The following is a 20950-nucleotide window of genomic DNA, read 5'->3' as shown; positions in this document are numbered from 1 at the left end:
TACTTAAAAATTCATTTTCACAAAAAGCTAGACATTGTTAGGAGATGTCAGCCAACCCTGAAGCTAGCTAGCTTGTCTCAGCCTGGAAAAGGGTTTTGTTCTCCACTTTCAGACCAGTGAATACGAGCAGTACCACTCGCTTACAGCCTCTGAGGAGCGGTGCAAATTATGAGTCTGCATCTCCGGTGAGTAGGTTGTATTTAATTTAAATTCTTATATTTGTGTCATGTTATTAGACAAATACCTGCTCCAGATGATGTAGGAGCACAGTGGTAGTGTAGAGGTTTGGAGTTGTCTTAACTAAGGTTTCTTGCTTTAGTAAAATGGTATTCGCCCTCCAACTGTGAAATCCCTCTCTCTCTGTGTAATGCCATGCGTTGTTATATTGCGTTTTTGTATAGTATTGATGGTTTCAATAATTGCGACGTGATAGTGGTGGTATTAAGAGGTGGATTAAGTCGGGTAAGTCCCTACTGAAGGCCCAGGTACCAAATGCACGGCCCGCCACTGGTATAAACACCTACATGTAATCTCATACTCCCTATTTGCTCAGATTAAAACATTAAAAAATTTAATAAACAAGAAAAATAAGTGGTTATTGGGTGTGGGCATGTGTGTGATAGAAAATACCTGTACAGAATTACTAATCCTAAACGGCCACATAAGAAATCTATATTTACGATTTCAAGGAAAATTAGATGAGTGTGTATCTTTGTTTGTGTTCTAGACATTGGAGTTTGTGTCAGCCTTATTTGTGGGCTGCACCGGTTGGTGGGAGTTAATAATGATTGATAATGATGGTTAATGAGTTTTGATGTTTTTATCTGCTGAACATCTTGTGAAATGTACTTTTTTAGTCTCTGGGGCAGTTTAGATGGAAAACCAATTTCAGTTGTCTAACTTTATCTTAAAAACAATGGTCTTTATTGTATCTCCCTCTGTGTTTGTCTCTGTAGCTGACTTTGAGATCTCTGTACCCACTGGTGTACAGATGGGTGTGTACGGCGAGTCAGTGGTTCTGCCCTGCCCGTTCCCACTGGGCAGCTCGTGGGATGCAGGCAGCAGTGTGATCTCATGGCAGCGTCAGCTAGAGGTGGTTCATAGTTTCTTCTACGACCGAGACCGGCCGCAGTACCAGAGCCCGAGATACGCCAACCGCACCAGCCTGTTCCACCAGGAGCTGCAGAAGGGGATCGCTCAAGCTGGACCGTACCACTCTAAAGGATGCGGGGGAGTACACCTGCTCCATCAGCACTCAGCTGGGCAACCAGAGGAAGAGCTTCAGCCTCAAAGTAGCAGGTAACAATGCAAACTTTTGATGAAGCATTACTAGTTACCATGGTAACAGGCCAGTCAGTGCTCTTCTTATCTGCCCCTCTCTCAGCGTTTTACCCGGAGCCCCAAGTGCACATTTTTATGCTGAACGATGGCCATGTGGAGGTGCTGGTGACGTCAGAGGGTGGGTACCCCTCCCCTGCGCTGCAATGGCTGATGGGAATTACCAGCGATGTCACCAACAGCACATACACGAAACTAAGGCAGGACCAGTACACACACCTGTACAGCGTAAACAGTAAACTTAACCTGACCTTTAGTGCCAACTCCTCCATCATATTCATCATGAAGAACCCAGATCTGGGCCAGGAGATCAGGAGGAACATCAACCTCTCCTTAGATGGGTTTGGGTTTAAGTGGTAAAAGCCAGGAGATTGATTTGAATGACCATAGATTCATGTAGAATTCTTTAAGGTCTACCTCAGGAATCCTTAAGATCACAGGGGACCCCAAAAAATTGCAAAAGGAAAAAAAGAAAGATATTCTGCAATAGATCAAATTCTATTAGTAATTTTAACGATTAAACATTTCTATAATCTTTTGTTTATTTATTTTCAGAAAACAGCGGACATGATGGACACAAACTGAAAATCACTTCACTGTTCCTTCTTGGACTGGTCACCACAATAAAATTTTATATTTTATATGTTCTGTATTGTTTAAAGATTTATAATCACACTCTTGAAATCACCCAAATGACAATGGGTTCCCCTTTTGAGTCTGGTTCCTCTCAGGGTTTCTTCCTCATAACATCTAAGAGTTTTTCCTTGCTACAGTCACCATGGCTGCTCATAAGGGATAATACACATTGTTCACCTTAACTCTTAAATTCTGTATTCTTGAGACAATGTTTGTTGTGAAAAGCGCTATAAAAATGAACAACTTTTTAATAATCTTTTTCAGGTGGAAAATAAAACCACTGATATGAGTTTGATGAATTTACTTTTAGGGGAAAAAAGTGTTTGTCTTTGGAGAATGTGTGCAAAGACCACAGACCTTTTGCACTGAGTATGAATGTGGGGTAGGTAAATGTGTGGTGGTGCACGAATGAACAAGAATTTACTTATAAGATATAATAATGTAGTTTTAGTTTGATGTCAGGTGAAGAAGAAGAAATGAAGATGGATGCAGGGAAATTTGAGTCCAGAATGAGAAAAAGGTTCTGTGAGAAACTGCACATTGATATCGCTGTACTGTCCTCAACAAAGATTTTGGTGTTTGTTTTGACAGTCAGATAATCCCTCCCTCCCTTACGAGGGAAATATCAAGGTCCGTGACGTCGGAGTGACGTGGGGCCGCCTTCCCGTGGGCTCACCACCTGCAGGAGGGACCGTAGGGGACGGTGCTGTGAGGATTGGGCAGCAGTCGAAGGCGGGGGCCTGCTTAGACTGCTGCCTTCACGACCCGAATTACGGATAAGCGGGAGAAAATGAATGAATGAATGAATAATCCCTCCCTCACACAACTCTGAAGACAAGAATTCTTTTTGGCCACAGGTTTAATTGTCTTGGGTATGAAGTAAAATACTGATACTGTTGCAAGGTGAAAGCGGTTAAAGAAATACATGTCGATTTAAGAGAGCCATCGCTACTGCTGCCCGCATGGAGCAATCACTACATCCTGTTTCCCGTGAACGCCAGAGAAAGCGGTCTGATGATCAAACCGCTTTCTCGAACGCCAGAGAAAGTGATTGCTCCATGCATAACATTTAATTTGCCACTAGATGGGGCTCGAAACCATGAAAAAAATTACTGCCACAATACATTTAAAAAATTACAATCAAACTATTGGATATCTTATTAAAATACACACTAACAAAATATGAATACATTTTAATTCTCCAGCACAATCACATTCACACCGCCGATCTGCTCAATCTACATGATTACATTCCATTGAACTGTGGAAACAACCTTTTTCTTTCCTGAATTAAAGAGAGGGAGAAAGAGAGAGAGACAGACAGACAGACAAAGATAGAAACAGACAGGTAAAGACAAGTGAGTTTATTCTACCGCTCATTCTTCTCAGTCTGCTGCAAGTGTAAAGTGTGTGTGTGTGTGTGTGTGTGTGTGTGTGTGTGTAGTTTGTGTGCTTTGTGTAAAGTTTGTTTACAGAAAAATTACACAACACAGGTTAATCAGTGGTAAAAATGTTTAAAGATTTCAATAAAGATTTTCTTGTAGTGTGAATTGTTTGTGTAGTGTGTTATGTACACAATACTGTTAAATGTTGATGTTTACATATACAAGTTTGTTAGGAAGTGGGATGTGATACAGCATCCTCTAGACCAGGGGTCACCAACCTTTTTAAAACTGAGAGCTACTTCTTGGGCACCGATTAATGTGAAGGGCTACCAGTTTGATACACACAGTTTTCAGTATGATCTGAAAAAACAAATTTGCTCAATTTACCTTTTATTATATGTTATTATTAATAATTAATGATATTCATCTATGTGAAGACAAATGATCAGATCACTGAACATTGATTTCTCATAATAATCAACAATGATTTAACAAAGTAGGAAACAGCTATTTTTTAGAAAAGACCCGCGGGCTTCTCATGTGGTCCTTGCGGGCTACCTGGTTGGTGACCCCTGCTCTAGAGTTTGGGGAATTCTTGTGTCAACAAAACTGAAGCGACCTCACACTGCTGTTTATATTTCAACATTACATTTATTATTCTCTTACTGCATTACACACACAGACAACATGGCCTTAAACTCTACAAACTACAAGCACATTGCATATTATTATACAGGGTGTTGCAGAAAAACAGGACATTTTGGAACTAGGTGAAGTTTTTTTTTTTTTTTACATCCAGTAGTCACACATTTGTGCTGTAAATTATTGTATTTTTTTTGTTTCTCAGTGCACTTTATCAATTTGATTAAATATTTGATGTTAGTCTAGTCTTTATTTACAAATAAAGTACCGAATATTATTCATTTAACATTTCTAAAATAAACCGTGATGCAATGTGTACCATTAAAGCTATTTAAAGCTACAAAAATAATAAACAAAATAATAAACATTTGAGTTTTGCATAATTGAATAGTATAACAAATTGCATTGAGTGAAAAAAAAATACAATCAAAATGAATATATAGGCAATCAAAAATCCATTGTTATACTTCATTTGAAATTTATTTGAAGCTGTTGTACAATAATTTCAACACTGCTAATAAATAAATGGAACTGAAACACTAATTAACGCATTGGTACAGTAAGTGCATGTGTGTGAGAACATCAGGTGCTGAAGATAGTGGTTTAAATAAGTTTTTGTGTCATTATTTATAAAACCTTCATTACTTTCTTTACACTTTTCCCTGTGTTTCGTTATTCTCTTGCTAGTATAAGATTCAAACTTCACATTCTAAAATTTGAATTTGATTCAACCAACTCTATCAGGTTTCTGTAATATTTGTCAGATGTGTAAACTTAAAAAAAATGAACTGACTCATATCTTAAACTAAACGCTGCACAATTAATCGCAAAAACCTGGAGTTCTATTGAGCACTGCTGATCTAGAAAACTGTTAATTGTTAACATATCTGCAGAAGCTGAATTTTCCAATAAGTGTAAATTGGACTGAAATTTAGTGCTAATTTGTTCTGTGGAAAAAACACATGGTTTCAGGCTGTTGAACATAATTTAAGTGATTTGTTTGTTTTTAACACTATTTAAACACTAAGTTGTACAAACAACATTACTCGTGAGTGTTTCAATGAAGTGTTTACGTCCTAAACACTTTTTCCTCTCAAGTGAAAAGAATATGAATTTGAGCTCTTTGCATTTCTGTTACAACAGCAACAAGTTTATCAATCAACAGTACACATTTAACCGTATTATTGTTGCAGAAACAAAATTGTACTTCATAAAACACAGAATAAATAAATAAATAATTGACAATGCCTGTGTGATGAGCCATGCTGATCTAACATCTACATTGGATCTACAAGATTTACAGGGAAAATTACAAAAAGATGTCCAGAGTCGATTAAACAGTTACTAGCAGTTTTGCTTCAGTGCTCATTAAATAAGCAATAATCTTTCATAACAATTTTCCACTTAACCAATTATCAATGATGAGTTATTAAACACTTCATTCAGGTTCTCTCAAACACATGCTTAAAGTTTACGGCTAATGTTTTATTTCTAAATGGAATTTAACATTTTTAATGGAACATATTTGGTTCAATAATATAATTTTTTCTTTTGTGGCTGTAATTCCTGTTTTATCCACAATATGAAATTCAAGTCAGCAAGTAATTGGTCTATTCTTTTTTTTATTGTTTGTTTAACATCATCTATTTTCTTGGACTCTCGAACATATACTTTTTTAAGGCGAGAATGCATGTGTTGTACTTAACGCATAAAGAATTTAAATATTTATTCAGATGAAATTGCAACCAAGGCTTCAGTGTTCTGTGTTCCGTTTTAATTTGCCTTCCTCTACTTCCACTTGCAATCCGAGGCTGTGTTCGAGCTGGAGATAAAGGATTGAGTGGACATCATGCAAACTTACCCAGAATGCATTGGTCCAAGCAGATCGTGGCTGATGGCACTTGTCTTGTGCTGGAGTACAAATTCCTGTAACGTCCGCGGTACACGCACACTGCAAGCAGGGCGTAACAGGAAGTTAAAGCTAAAGCATTAAGTCTTAGGACCAGAGCAAAGGAGATGGAGGTCAGAGTTACAGGTCTCCAATAGGAGAGTTATCATCACTATTAAACACCACCATGCAGTAGAACAAGTTGACCAAGTGCAAAAATGACTTATGTCGTCTTCCTTCATTTATACAACACCAGGTAAAAAAGTCTTAAAAAGGCGCGCACACACACACACACACACACACACACACACACACACACACAAAGGATGTGCGAGTCCTCAATATGTGTATAGATCAGACCGAATGTCCTGATGATCCGGAACTATCCTCTTCACTACTTTCACTGTAAGTGAGAAGAATATAAAATAAAGATATTAATACAATAAATAAATAAAAAACATTAAATCAAATTAACTACTGGTGTAAAATTTGACCAATCATTTTAATCACACAGAGTAATAACACTGTGTGTGTGTGTGTGTCTCACTTCAGAAGGGCCTGCAGGCGGTCTCGGTTGTCTCTCCTCCTTTCCTCATTGATGGGGTAGGATTTAAAGATGAGCAGGCCGAGGATGATGAGGGAGACGGGCGCCGCGGACACCAGCAGTTTCAGGGTTAAATTGACGGAGTCTGGCTGAACACACGCCCTCGACACGTAACCCGCAAAGCTACACACACACACACACACACACACACACACGACAAATGAGACAGTGACCATTATATCGTTTTTGGACACAAGAAATAAGACAAAGGATACAGCGGAAAGTGAGACTGAAAGAATGAGTGAGACAAAGAACAACAGAATAAATGACAGTGTAAGTGAGAAAATGTAACCCAAAAACGGTGTAGGGAGCACAACAGAGAAAGACAGACTGGTTGAAAATTAAAACAAACTGATATAAAAAGTGAAACAGGCAGTAATAGAGTCAGAGTGAAAATGAAATGAAAAGATGAGACGGACAGATCATGAGACTGAAAGAGAGTAATAGAAAGAGACAGAGGGACTGACTGTAAGCTGAGAGTGGAGATGCCCAGTGAAACGCCAGAGGCGAATTTGTTGAAAACGACGTAGAAGGAGTAGAAAATGGCCTCATGACCCTGAGAGAATGGATTGTTCACTTTATAATCGTCCACTGCATCGGGTAGCATCGACCTACTCAGACGTATACACACACACACACACACACACACACACACACACACACACACACACACACACACACACACACACACACACACACACACACACACACACACACACACACACACACACACACACACACACACACACACATTATTCTTTGTTTATGTACATGAACAACACTTTCAACATTGCTTTGATGATTACACTGTAACTGGGGGAAGTAAGGGAAGGGCTACGTCATTATTATTTCTATAATGAACATATTATTAAGAATAAAATTAAAATAAGTAATAAGGAGATGCCTGTAAATATAATATAATACTGAATATTTATTCTAATAAATAAAAACATTGCTGTGTGAATAAGGTACTTTCATATAAAGTATGCACACAAACCATGGCAAGAGGAAAGCTGCAGCCACACTGGCACCTGCTGCTACTGCAACAATGTAGGTTATGATGAGGTTGCTCTTAATACACACTACCAGGATCATGAAAGGAATTGCCCACTGTAACACAAACACACAGGGGTTAAAATTTAGCAACATCCAACAACAAGCACACAAACAAACACAAGTTGCTGTCACTTACCGAGATGCCGACGTAGACTGCTGTCTTTTTGCCAAAGCGCGTAAGGAAGAGCTGCCACAGAGGGATGGTGAGGGTTCCAGAGAGCTAAACACGCACAAAATTGTTGGGCCTTTTACAAACTGAAATAATATCATTAGAGACTGACCATGATGGTGTATTGTTTTGGATAGTATTATGGAGTGTATTTTCTTAGACTAACTGAAGTGTTATACAACACACATTCTGTATCCAGGAAACATTACCCTGAGACAGTGCACTATTTGTGTGTGTGTGTGTGTGTGTGTGTGTGTGTGTGTGTGTGTGTCTCCACCTAGGATGCATTCAGCACTACTTTCACCTTCTCTTGAATTTCTGTCTAAAGCGGGAAAACATCTGATATCCCACCTTACCAATACATTCCTACTGTCGTTACCAAGCAAAAGTACATATACACACACACCCAATACTCTTTTCTGACCTTTTATATATCAAAACAAGTGGTTTTCATTGACCACAAAAACAACTCAAAATCCTGGCAGCATGTTTTGAGTAGCAATGTTATGGGATGGAGAACTACGAATGGACATTCCAGCCCAAGGTTCTGCCAGGAACTTGCTACACTTTCCACTCTCTCTTTCCTTACTTTATTCCTCAACTACTTTTACTCCCATATTAAAACTGGAACACACTCACCAAGCCAGGGATGAAATTATTTCATAAGTTCCACACACCCACACTCACACAGTAGATTTGGAAAGTCTGACACACTCACCATGATGACGAGGAGAATGTTCTGGAAGTTTTCGCGCAGTCCAAGTGTATAGGTCAGGAACAGAGCAAAGTTTCCCTCCATCAGCTTTAGGTAAAATTATACAAAATAATTAAATATAAATATATTTATGAAGAAAAATATAATCAGGTTTCCTATTATTTAGAGTAGCTCTACTTTTAATTTCAGTCTGATCAGTATCATGATCCAAACTTTCAGCATTCAGGTAATACATTTCTCATTTTTGATTCAGCTTTTAGAATGTTAGAATTTATTATTTATTTAAAAAAAAAAATCATTAAAGCCAAGTTTTAATATTAGCATTTATGAATTAGAAAACTTCCACCTCAACCTTCAGCAGCTGTTTGCTACGTGTAAACATGCTAACAAATGGCTAATCTTCAGGATTTACAGATTAGCAAGGAAAACATTTCAGTATTTGGGCTCTTCATCACATGCCATATCCCAATCAGGCTCACTGATTAGAGCTCGAACTCTTCTTTTAGAACAGGTGCATCTCAATAAATTACAATATCATTAAAAAGTTGATTTCTTTTAGTAATTCAATGCAAAAAGTGAATCTTGTATATATTATATAGATTCATCGCACACAGACTGATATATTTCCAGTGTTTACTTTTTTAATTTTGATGATTATGGCTTATAGCTAATGAAAACCCACAATTCAGTATATCAGTAAATGAGAATATTGTAAAAAATGTTCAATATTGGAGACTCAGGGTGTCACACTCTAATCAGCTAATTAAATCCAAACACCTGCAAAGGTTTCCTGAGCCTTTAAATGGTGTCTCAGGCTGGTTCAGGCTACACAATCCTGGGGAAAGACTGCTGACTTGCCAGTTGTCTAGAAGACGATCATTGACACCATGCACATGGAGGATAAGACACAAAAGGTCATCACTAAAGAAGATGGCTGTTCACAGAGTGCTGTATCCAAGCACATTAATGGAAAGTTGAATGGAAGGGGAAAAAATGTGGTAGAAAAAGGTAAAATAAAGCCCATTCAAGAATTTTCGGGAGGTTCTTAAAGAGTGGAGTGCAGCTGGAGTCAGTGCTTCAAGAGCCACCAAGCACAGACATATCCATGGGCTACAACTGACCCATTCCTTGTGTCAAACCACTCCTGAACCAGAGACAACATCAGACGTGTCTTACCTGGGCAAAGGACAAAAATGACTGGACTGTTGCACAGTGAGCCAAAGTCGTCTTGTCAGATGAAAGGAAAGAAAATCTATCATCTTATTTCAAAATCAAGGTCCCAGAGTATGGAAGAAGATAGGAGAGGAACAGAATGAAAGTTGCTTGAGGTCCAGTGTAAAGTTTGCACAGTCAGTGTTGGTTTGTGGAGTCATGGCATCTGCTGGTGTTGGTCCACTGTGTTTTATTAAGTCCAAGGTCAGCAAAATGTGTTGTGTGGTTGACTGGCCAGCAAACTCACCAGAACTAAACCCTATAGAAAATCTATAGGATATTGTCAAGAGGAAAATGAAAAGCAAGAGACCAGAAAATGCAAGTGGGCTGAAGGACTAATCCTGGGCTTTCATACCACCTCAGCAGTGCCACAGACTGATCCTTCATGCCACACTGAATTGAGGCAGTAATTAAAGCAAAAGTAGCCCCTACCAAGTACTGAGTACATATACAGTAACTGAACATACTTCCCAGATGGCCAACAATTCACTAACATTTTTTTTTATTGGTCTTATGAAGTATTCAAGTTTTTGTTAAATGTGAGCCAAAAAAAATAAAAATAAATAAACACTTGAAATATATCAGTCTGAATTTATATAATGAGTTTCACATTTTGTATTGAATTACCAAAATACAGTGGGTACGGAAAGTATTCAGACACCCTTAAATTTTTCACTCTTTGTTATATTGCAGCAATTTGCTAAAATCATTTAAGTTCATTCTTCTTCCTCATGAATGTACACACAGCTCCCCATATTGACAGAAAAACACAGAATTGTTTACATTGTTGCAGATTTATTAAAAAAGAAAAACTGAAATATCACATGGTCCTAAGTATTCAGACCCTTTGCTGTGACACTCATATTTAACTCAGGTGCTTTCCATTTCTTCTGATCATCCTTGAGATGGTTCTACACCTTCATTTGAGTCCAGCTGTGTTTGATTATACTGATTGGACTTGATTAGGAAAGCCACACACCTGTCTATATAAGACCTTCCAGATCACAATGCATGTCAGAGCAAATGAGAATCATGAGGTCAAGAAACTGCCTGAAGAGCTCAGAGACAGAATTGTGGCAAGGCACAGATCTGGCCAAGGTTACAAAAAGATTTCTGCTGCACTTAAGGTTCCTAAGAGCACAGTAGCCTCCATAATCCTCAAATGGAAGACGTTTGGGACGACCAGAACCCTTCCTAGAGCTGGCCGTCCGGCCAAACTGAGCTATCGAGGGAGAAGAGCCTTGGTGAGAGAGGTAAAGAACAGCCCAAAGATCACTGTGGCTGAGCTCCAGAGATGCAGTCAGGAGATGGGAGAAAGTTGTAGAAAGTCAACCATCACTGCAGCCCTCCACCAGTCGGGACTTTATGGCAAAGTGGCCCGACGGAAGCCTCTCCTCAGTGTAAGACACATGAAAGCCCGCATGGAGTTTGCTAAAAAAACACCTGAAGGACTCCAAGATGGTGAGAAATAAGATTCTCTGGTCTGATGAGACCAAAATAGATCTTTTTGGCCTTAATTCTAAGCGGTATGTGTGGAGAAAACCAGGCACTGCTTATCACCTGTCCAATACAGTCCCAACAGTGAAGCATGGTGGTGGCAGCATCATGCTGTGGGGGTGTTTTTCAGCTGCAGGGACAGGACGACTGGTTGCAATCGAGGGAAAGATGAATGCGGCCAAGTACAGGGATATCCTGGACAAAAACCTTCTCCAGAGTGCTCTGGACCTCAGACTGGGCCGAAGGTTTACCTTCCAACAAGACAATGACCCTAAGCACACAGGTAAAATAACGAAGGAGTGGCTTCACAACAACTCCGTGACTGTTCTTGAATGGCCCAGCCAGAGCCCTGACTTAAACCCAATTGAGCATCTCTAGAGAGACCTAAAAATGGCTGTCCACCAACGTTTACCATCCAACCTGACAGAACTGGAGAGGACCTGCAAGGAGGAATGGCAGAGGATCCCCAAATCCAGGTGTGAAAGACTTGTTGCATCTTTCCCAAAAAGACTCCTGGCTGTATTAGATCAAAAGGGGGCTTCTACTAAATACTGAGCAAAGGGTCTGAATACTTAGGACCATGTGATATTTCAGTTTTTCTTTTTTAATAAATCTGCAACAATGTCAACAATTCTGTGTTTTTATGTCAGTATGGGGTGCTGTGTGCACATTCATGAGGAAGAAGAATGAACCTAAATGATTTTAGCAAATGGCTAATGTGTGTCTGTGTAATAGGCTAGTTAGCTATTTAGTCTAATCTGACTCACCATGAAGGCCAGGGATGTGAAGAGGAAACCCATGACCAGTTTAAGGTATGGCCCGTGTTTCTGCAGCAGCTTCAGACTCTCCACAAATGACAAACAACGCTCGGCTTTCACACACTTCCTATCTACACACACACACACACACACACTTTATTTATATATACATACAATATATATACATACAATATACAGACAATATATATATATATATATATATATATATATATATATATACACACACACACACACACACACACACACACACACACACACACACACACACCCCACAAAGCTCGAGGCACACAATTGTATAAGACATCTTTAGGTGCACTATAATAAAATTTTACATTCACTTGAACTTGGAAACCCAAAACCTGTTCTAGCATTGCAATGCCCACGTGCACAAAAAGAGCTCCTTGAAGATCTGGTACATGCTTTAGAGAGGATGATGTTCAATGGCCTGTTATAGAGCTCTGATCTCATCCCTACTGAACACCTTTGGAATGAAGTGAAACACTGACTGCACCCCAGGCTTCCTCACTTACATCAATACCTGCCTTTCGTTATACCCTTGTGGGTATTATTTAGAAATTATAAGAGCAAATTGGGACTAAATGTGGAATGCAATGCCCAAAAATCACATACCAAACTTATGACCAGGAGAGAAAGACTAAAACCACACCTTTTTCTTGCACCCCAAAAAACAGTACAGCAGCACACAGGATGTAGATTATGCTAATCGCACCAGATGCCATCATGTATGCTTGTTTCTGTTAGGCAGAGCAAAAGACAGTAAGAGAAACAGGGAGACCGAGAGAGAGAGAGAGAGAGAGAGAGAGAGAGAGAGAGAGAGAGAGAGGGAGGGAGGGAGGGAAAGAAAGCAAGAGGGGACACAGTGATATAATTTAGAGGTTCACAGTAATAATTTACCAAAGTTTTTGGTTTACAGCTCCGCCTGCTCTTACCGTATCATCTAATGTGACATGTGAGACGTTGACCTCAGAGCTCAGATGTGTATAATTATGGCTGTCATTCAAAAAGGAAGTGTAGTTTACACAAGGTGCATTGGCCCCACCCACTATCTGACCCTGAATAGCTGTTCCAAGAACTGAACCTAGAACCTCTATAGTCATGCCTGAGAGAGTGAGAAAGAGAGAGAGAGAGAGAGGGATGGACACACACACACACACACACACACACACACACACACACACACACACACACACACACACACACACACACACACACACACAAATATCTTATTTTTGTGTGTATATCAAACTTTCTAAGTAATTTTCTAAGCCCCAACCCTACATTGTTATCACAACACTCTACAGTCATTAAAAGTTCATAAAAGCAACATTATATTAGGTTACATAATTGATAACATTGATTTCCATCACACTTTTTTTTCCAGGTTTTATTCACTTCTTTCTCAGATTTTGAGTTAAAACAGTAAAATTCACACATTCTTAAACTTGGATTCAGAACTGAAAGAATCCAATCAGAAAGCAGTCTTGTTCATTCGCAGAGTTACTGAAGAGAATAAGGTTTATAGAAGACAAGCAAAATGGCTGCCGGCATAAACATACCCTCAGCAGAAATAATCTGTTCATGTACAGCTTGTATCCGCTGTGCAGCCGTAGCCCCTGCAACACACACACACACACACACAATGTGTACTCACGGTACGCTGTAGCTGAATCTCTCTCTTTCTGCTCTGAGCTGATGAACATGGTCAGAGCAGAGTAAGGCACATGAAAACACTGCAAACACACAAACACAAACTATTTTCAGTGTTTAATGTACAGTTGCAGTTTTTTGAATGTGAACTGGGTTTTTTGCTGTCAATGTGTGGGTGGGTGTGTGTGTGTGTGTGTGTGTGTGTGTGTGTGTGTGTGTGTGTGTGTGTGTGTGTGTGTGTAATGTGTACTGACCGTCTGTAAAGACTGAAACAAGCAGTAGAAGAATAAATACCACACCACTTTGCCCTTCTCAACTGGAGGAACTACCCAGATGAGGAAATAACTCAACACTGCAAATGGAGTGGACAACACAATCCTACACACACACACACACACACACACACACACACACACACACACACACACACACAGAGAGAAAGAACTAAAATCGATTTACACATCACAATGACAGAATAAATTCAGACTTATGATTCAAAATGATTCAAATCAGAAATTTCCTAATACTCCACCCTCACACACAAATACACAGCACACAAATGTGGGTTTCGTAGGATGTGATTCACTTCACTGCATTGTGAACAAGTTCAGTGGACTCTGAAAACAAACTGTGAAGGCTTTTAATTCTTAAACACTAAACCTGTTTAACATCAGCATGACACACATACACACAGACACACAATTACTCATTTCATGGAGTTATAAATAGCTGATGAAATAATGTACCATATATAGCTGGCTGTGTGTGTGTGTGTGTGTGTGTGTGTGTGTGTGTGTGTGTGTGTGTGTGTGTGTGTGTGTGTGTGTGTGTGTGTGTGTGTGTGTGTGAGAGAGAGAGAGAGAGAGAGAGAGAGAGAGAGAGAGAGAGAGAGAGAGAGAGAGAGAGAGAGAGAGAGAGAGAGAGAGAGAGAGAGAGAGAGAATGTGTGAGTGAGAGAAAAATAGACAGACATGACCTCTGGTAACCCGTGTGGATCTTCCAACGTATAAGCCCTTTGCAAAGCATCATTTTAAATGAATGTGTGCATGAACACACACATGCACGCTAATGCACACGTGCACACCACTCTGAGGTGTCTGATTGGTTGGAAATGGTGGTGTGGTTGAACCAGCCAGTAAAACAGAGCGCCTCAATCAGTGCTAAAAATTTCACAGAGGCACTTATTATAAACTGACACATTTTACTTCTGCTAATTAAAGAAAATTTTAACTTCTATATATTTCACTCTACGTTTGTGACGCACAAAAAGAGCATCTAGAGTCTTCTATCTTCTTTCAGCTCAACCTTTTATTCCTTCTTATGTTCTTGTCACTTTGGTGTTACACAGCTCACAGAGAAAGAAAGAGCGAGCAAGAGAGAGAGAGAGAGAGAGAGAGAGAAAGAGAGAGAGAGAGAGAAAGAGAGAGAGAGAGAGAGAGAGAGAGAGAGAGAGAGAGAGAGAGAGAGAGAGAGAGAGAGAGAGAGAGAGCAAGAGAGAGAGAGAGAGAGAGGGAGAAAAGTAGGGATGCAGCTATCGATTATTTTAGTAATCAAGTATTCTAACGATTATTCCATCAATTAATCCATTAATTGGATGAGAAGTACTTTTTTTTATTAATAAAAAGCAATGCTAAATAAGAGAGAGAAATTGAGACAGGTTTCTTAAAATGAACAAAGTGAATTAGAATAGAATTACATTTTTACTGCTAAAAATGTATTGAATACAATGCATTTAAAAAGTCCCTGAACAGTGGCGGTGTGTAGAATAGGTTATGGGAAACTATTCGTTTAATGAAACTCAATTATTCTCACATGTGGATTCATTTATTAAATTTTATGAGATTTAAGATATAAGATTTAATAAATGAATCCATAAGTGAGAATAATCATCTGGTTTTCATCTGGTGTCTCCGGAAAAGCTGCTTAAAATTTTCCACAAACTAAATCTGTGTATTTATCGCCAGCTTTAAAAACGTCCTCCACTACCTACTTTACACATCCACTGCGGAGGGACTTTATGAACACACTGTATGTAAATAAAAATATAAAAATCTATTTCATATTTTTTTAAAAACAGTAAACGCACTGTACAGTGTTTTCTTTATGTTTTAGTTTGAAATGATCCTAAACTTTCTGGCATTTTCTGGCCTGAATCATCTTCTAACCCCTCGCTGTTTTCTCCCCGTTCCTCAATTTTTTCCATTCTGCAGCATCTTCTGTGTTTACCTGTGTCTCTGTGTGTGTGTGTGTGTTTACCTGTGTCTCTGTGTGTGTGTGTGTGTGTGTGTGTGTGTGTGTGTGTGTGTGTGTGTGTGTGTGTGTGTGTGTGTGTGTGTGTGTGTGTGTGTACCATGGCATCATCCGTCCATGTCGTGTCCATGGACTCCGGCTAACAAGGAAACCCACAGTGGGGTCTGTAATGGCATCCCACCCTCGTCCTGCAAACAGGATAATGGATGCGTAGAAAGGCTCTAACTGAAAATAAGAAACAGACAGACAAAAAGAGAAACATTGCAGATGGAAGTGTTCTACTCCACATGGAACTTTAATTGAGCAATTTTGGAGAAACGTGACTGAATTTTTTTTTTTTTTATTTGAAGCCATATTTACCCTGTGCATTGTGATTGGTTTAATGAATAGTGGGACTAATAAAAAAAAGGTGTGTTCTTACTTGTGCCACATCCAACAGGTAAATCTGCAGGAAAAAGCCCAGAGCACTTCCTGTGATCTGATATGGAGCTCCACCAATAGCAAAGCAGACCTTACTGCACACAGACACACCTTTCTTCTCCTTCTGAGTGAGAGAAAAAGAAACATAAGAAGGATGAGAAACCTGTGACCTTTCAATAAAAATCTTAAAGTAAACAGCAGGAGGTCTGCGGGTGTTTTTATTAAAACGGGAATGTGATATACAAATATTTCTAAATTTCTTACATCCCACAGAGTCAAGAGAAACCTGTGTGTGTGAGGACATTAAGACTTCTGAATATTTACTCAGCTACACAAAAACGATGGTGATGTCAAGCAAACGGTTTCACTCAGCTATGATCAGTTATATGTACACATGATAATTATTTAATACACTTTGTAGAGAAACTTCTCTGTCCCACAATGATCACCAGCAGAAATGTGGCTTCAGAACTTATTTTCAATAATTTTGGTTACTTTGAACTTGCTAAAATAAATCAAGCTTGCATTTAGCAACAAACTGCCTTTATGGACAATACTGAAAAATTAATATATATTTACCCTAATTAACTGCATGGACCAAACAAGGCACATGACTGAAGATGGTGGGAAAACTCATCAGATAGTGTTTGGGGTTTGAAAGTAAGTGTACAGAACAACTGTTAATAGCTGCTATAAAGTAACAGACAACATAAACGACAAAAGACTGTAAGCTCTTTGCCATCCCACACATTATACCTGAATATATAAAGACAGAAGAAGCATGATGTGTTTTCTCTGGAAATTTTGTTATTTGAGTGGAGGAAAATAATAAAAGCTGGGATTGCAACAGGAACTCTTCCTCTCCTGTAGTTGTATTCTGCTCTTCTGGCTTTCAGGTGACTACTGGGGTTACAAACGTTCTCTCATACACCTGAGCTCTGACTATACCATATTTGACTGAGCGTCCAACCCTCCAGGATCTCTGTATGACTTTTCTATGACTTCTAACCCCTTGCAAACCTGATCTTCTGGTGACCACAGAGATGACAATATAAATAACACCCAGTGTAATAACAGAGAGTGTGTGTGTGGGTGTGTGTGTGTGTGTGTGTGTGTGTGTGTGTGTGTGTGTGTGTGTGTGTGTGTGTGTGTGTGTGTCAGCCACCTTACTAGCTGTGTTTAGTGATGCGTTTGCACTTTCAGTGTGTAGATCTTCTTTCTGAATGAAGATGAAGCACCTGTGAGATATCACGTCGCTTCCTGTCTCATAAAAAATCTAAAGCGCGATGTAACATATTTCCATTCATTGCCTTCTTAATACTGAAGTTTTCACGTCATTAAATCTCTTTTTTGCTGTCAAACAAAGTGATACACGTCATCTGTCTGTCGCTGTATGCGGTTTCTCTCTCTCTCTCGCTCTCACCCGCACAGCACGTGCGCCTTAAACATTCAGCATTTCCTTACATTTAAGTACGTTTTACAGGTAAAATATTTACACACACACACACACACACACACACACACACACACACCGTACTGACAGATGTAATTACACGAATGTCCAATTGAAAAAAATAATAACAATAATGATACATGATTAAAATAAAGCGCACGTGTCTCGCGCGCCTGCATCATGTTGCCGTGTTCTACAGTGCAGATAGTGTATACACGGATATAAATAAACACACACACACACACACACACACAGGCTCAGGATCAGCGCATTACAGTAGGCATTAGAGCGCATCACTCCTACCTTTCTCTTTCTAACATCATCATATCCAATGTGTTTAACCGGAGGAAGTAAAGAGACAGGAAACTGTTCCGCGCCTTCTCCTCGCGCCATAATGTGCAGGACAAGTCTTAAATTGTTAATCTGAATGTTTTAATTCTTAAAGGCTAAATTAAAGATTGGGTGATTGGATCTGGTAGTTGAGTTATGCTGAGTGTCTTCGGTTTAGAGGCAAAACGCGCGCACAGAGCGGATCTTTATCAGCCTAACGTTTGATTCGCCTGATCAGGCCACGCCTACTTCTGTTTAAATAGCTGAGTGGGACACGCCCACTCAGTAATCTTTATAAACTGCTTCATCTCTATTTTCATTACATTTACGGAATATAGCAGACGCTATTATCCAGAGAGATATACTAAATTGCTTTGAAGTCTCTATTGAAACTTAGGATACCATCAGCCTTAACTATTTGACTTTTTTCAAAACAGGTGTCAAACTTTTTTATTTTGTTTAAATAATATACAACAAATTGCCTATTGAATTTGATACCGTATGCAGCTGTTTTCGCTCTCATGAAACACACACACACACACACACACACACACACACACACACACACACACACACACACACGTTCAGCAGCTGCTCCTGGTATCACACTATATGGAATAGCCTTTCGATACGTGTTCTAGACTCAGAGCACAGTCCCAGTGTTCAAGTCTAGGCTAAAAACACATTTATGTAGTCAAGCCATTATGTTTTTCTAATAGGTAAAGGAGCAGGTCTGGAGGGATCTGGAGTTTTAGTTATGCTGCCATAGCTAATCTTGCTGGAGTCCCTACTTACACCCTGATTACACTGTACAGTGTCTTTAAATTTTATATAACTATAAGGAGACTGTGCAGCTGGGGATGGTTCCACATCAACAGCCTAAAGGTCCATGAAGCTACTGAGCAATTCAAGTACTTTGAGGATGGATTTGGACTGTAATTAATATAAACAGTGTAATACACTGCTCAGGACCACAGCTTGCATGCACAGATCTGCACTTGGGCACATATCACTGAACAGATGATGAGGATGGGTTTTCCTTCAGTCTGGTTTCTCTCAAGATTGCTTCCTCAGACCATCTCAAGGAGTTTTTCTTGCCACAGTTGCAACTGGGACTCATTAGGGATAAATTCATAAGGAACAAACTTATTGCCACTAAACTTATACATTCCAATTATTAACCCATTAATCTGTCTAAAGCTGATTTGGTAGAACCCAGCCATTAGGGTTGCACAAGCCAGTGCACTCTTAGTGACTACTGTTGACCAAAGGAGGAGAAGGAGAGGAGGAAGATGTCTACAGAGACAGCAGGGAAAGAAGACATGGAAGAGAGTGGAGGTTCGGGTTGGTACTTTAAATGTTAAAGAAAGATGTTGGCAAAACCAAATTGTGATCGATAGAGGGATGAGACAAGTAAGCAGGAGTACAAGAAGATGTGGCAGCAGGTGAAGAGGGATATTACTAAAGGAAAGAATAAAGCAAATGAGGAGTTGTATGAAGTTGGACACTAAAGAAGGAGAAAAGGATTTGTATCGATTGGCCAGGCAGAGGGACCGAGCTGGGAAGGATGTGCTGCAAGTTAGAGAAATAAAGGATGGAGATGGAAATGTGTTGACTAGTGAGGAGAGTGTGTTGAGAAGATTTAGGAAGTATTCTGAGCAGCTGATGAATGAAGAAAATGAGAGAAAGGTTGGATGATGTGGAGATGGTGAAGCAGGAAGTGGGTAGGATTAGTAAGGAAAAAGTAAGAGCAGCTATTATGAGAATAATGAGTGAAAAGTTGGTTTGGCCCAGATGACGTTCAAGTACATGGAGATCTTTAGTAGAGATGGCAGTGGAGTTTTTAACAAGATTTTTTAACAGAATTTTGAAAGGTGAAAGGATGCCTGAGGAATGGAGAAGGAGTGTGCTGGTACCAATTTTTAAAAATAAGGGAGATGTGCAGACCTGCAGTAACTACAAGGGAACAGAGTTGATCAGCTACACCATAAAGTTATAGAAAAGAGGTGACCATCTGTAAGCAACAGTATGGTTTCATGATGAGGAAGAGCACTACAGATGCAATATTTGCTTTGAGATTGTTGATGGAGAAGTATATGAGATAATCTCTCATTGTTCCTGCTCACCTTAACTCTGCCTACCCTAACGTGTGTGGGAGGGGACTTAGGCCATCACCGATCTTAAACCACCCAGTGGGGCACCACCAACCAGTTCTGCTTCACTCATTGTGGATTTGGCCCAGATGACAATCAAGTACATGGAGATATTTAGGAGAGACGGCAGTGGAGGCAACTGTCACCACCTGCTTTAAGAACTGGGTGACTTTTATCTCGTCGCACTTACCCCTGTCATCGCAAAATGCTTTGAAAGACTGGTCCTCACCCACCTTAAAGCCTGTCTGCCAACAACTATGAACCTATACCAATTTGTCTAACGCCTGAATAGTTTAACCAAGGATGCGATTTCCACGGTACTTCATTCTGCCCTGACTCACCTGGACAACCCTGACACTTGCCAGGATGTTTGCTGATTTCAGCTCAGTTTTTAACACCGTTAGCCCTTTCAAGCAAATCTTATAGCTTAAACAGCTTGACATCAGCACACATTTCTGCAACTGGTCCCTGAACTTCCTACAAACAGACCACAGTCTGTCTGACTAAACTCTGTCACCTCCTCCAGTTTCACCCTCACGAATCATCGGCACTCAGCTTCCCACTTTGAAGAACATTTACAATCACTTTCTGTGTCACTACAATCACTACAGTCACACTCTGTGTACTTTGCACCACTTAAACACTACACATTTCTTTTTACACCATCCATAACTCAAATTTGCACTACTGTACATTCCACCCATATTTATACTGTATATACTGTATCATACATACATTGATACTTGTACATAACTA

At 39.6% G+C, this 20950-nt stretch overlaps 1 protein-coding gene across 4 annotated transcripts; it reads right to left on the bottom strand.

Annotated features, from left to right (window-relative positions):
* Positions 1 to 3990: 3990 nt before the first annotated feature.
* On the bottom strand, positions 3991 to 18269 carry mfsd2aa (MFSD2 lysolipid transporter A, lysophospholipid a). Of its 4 annotated transcripts, XR_014533279.1 has the most exons (15): positions 18015 to 18269; positions 16260 to 16382; positions 15939 to 16063; positions 13844 to 13967; positions 13594 to 13672; positions 12872 to 13041; positions 12589 to 12676; positions 11910 to 12031; positions 8437 to 8520; positions 7686 to 7769; positions 7491 to 7603; positions 6961 to 7104; positions 6437 to 6616; positions 5946 to 6292; positions 3991 to 5892 (listed from the first exon to the last, which is right to left on the bottom strand). XR_014533279.1 is itself a non-coding variant. In XM_083540014.1 (14 exons), exons 1-14 carry the CDS (start codon positions 18102 to 18104, stop codon positions 6244 to 6246), a joined length of 1575 nt encoding a protein of 524 aa, XP_083396140.1. In that variant the 5' UTR covers positions 18105 to 18269; the 3' UTR covers positions 3991 to 6243. The 4 variants fall into 4 exon arrangements, 3 of the variants coding, with proteins under 3 accessions (XP_083396140.1, XP_083396141.1, XP_083396142.1); XM_083540014.1 differs by having other exon boundaries at positions 3991 to 6292; XM_083540015.1 differs by having other exon boundaries at positions 3991 to 6292; positions 16260 to 16379.
* Positions 18270 to 20950: the final 2681 nt, after the last annotated feature.

This window comes from Silurus aristotelis (genome assembly GCF_946808225.1).
Source record: "Silurus aristotelis genome assembly, chromosome: 4".
Classification (NCBI taxonomy): Eukaryota; Metazoa; Chordata; class Actinopteri; order Siluriformes; family Siluridae; genus Silurus; species Silurus aristotelis.
The sequence above is the reverse complement of the archived record's forward strand: the minus strand, read 5'-3'. Positions and strand labels throughout refer to the sequence as shown.

Coding starts and splice junctions, on each gene's coding strand:
- mfsd2aa (XM_083540014.1), bottom strand. CDS start 18,104: ATGGCGCGAGGAGAAGGCGCGGAACAGTTTCCTGTCTCTTTACTTCCT. Junction 12,032..12,588: donor TTTTGGGGTGCAAGAAAAAG/GTGTGGTTTTAG, acceptor GTGTGTGTGTAG/ATAGGAAGTGTGTGAAAGCC. Junction 6,617..6,960: donor ATCTCCACTCTCAGCTTACA/GTCAGTCCCTCT, acceptor GTGTGTGTGTAG/CTTTGCGGGTTACGTGTCGA.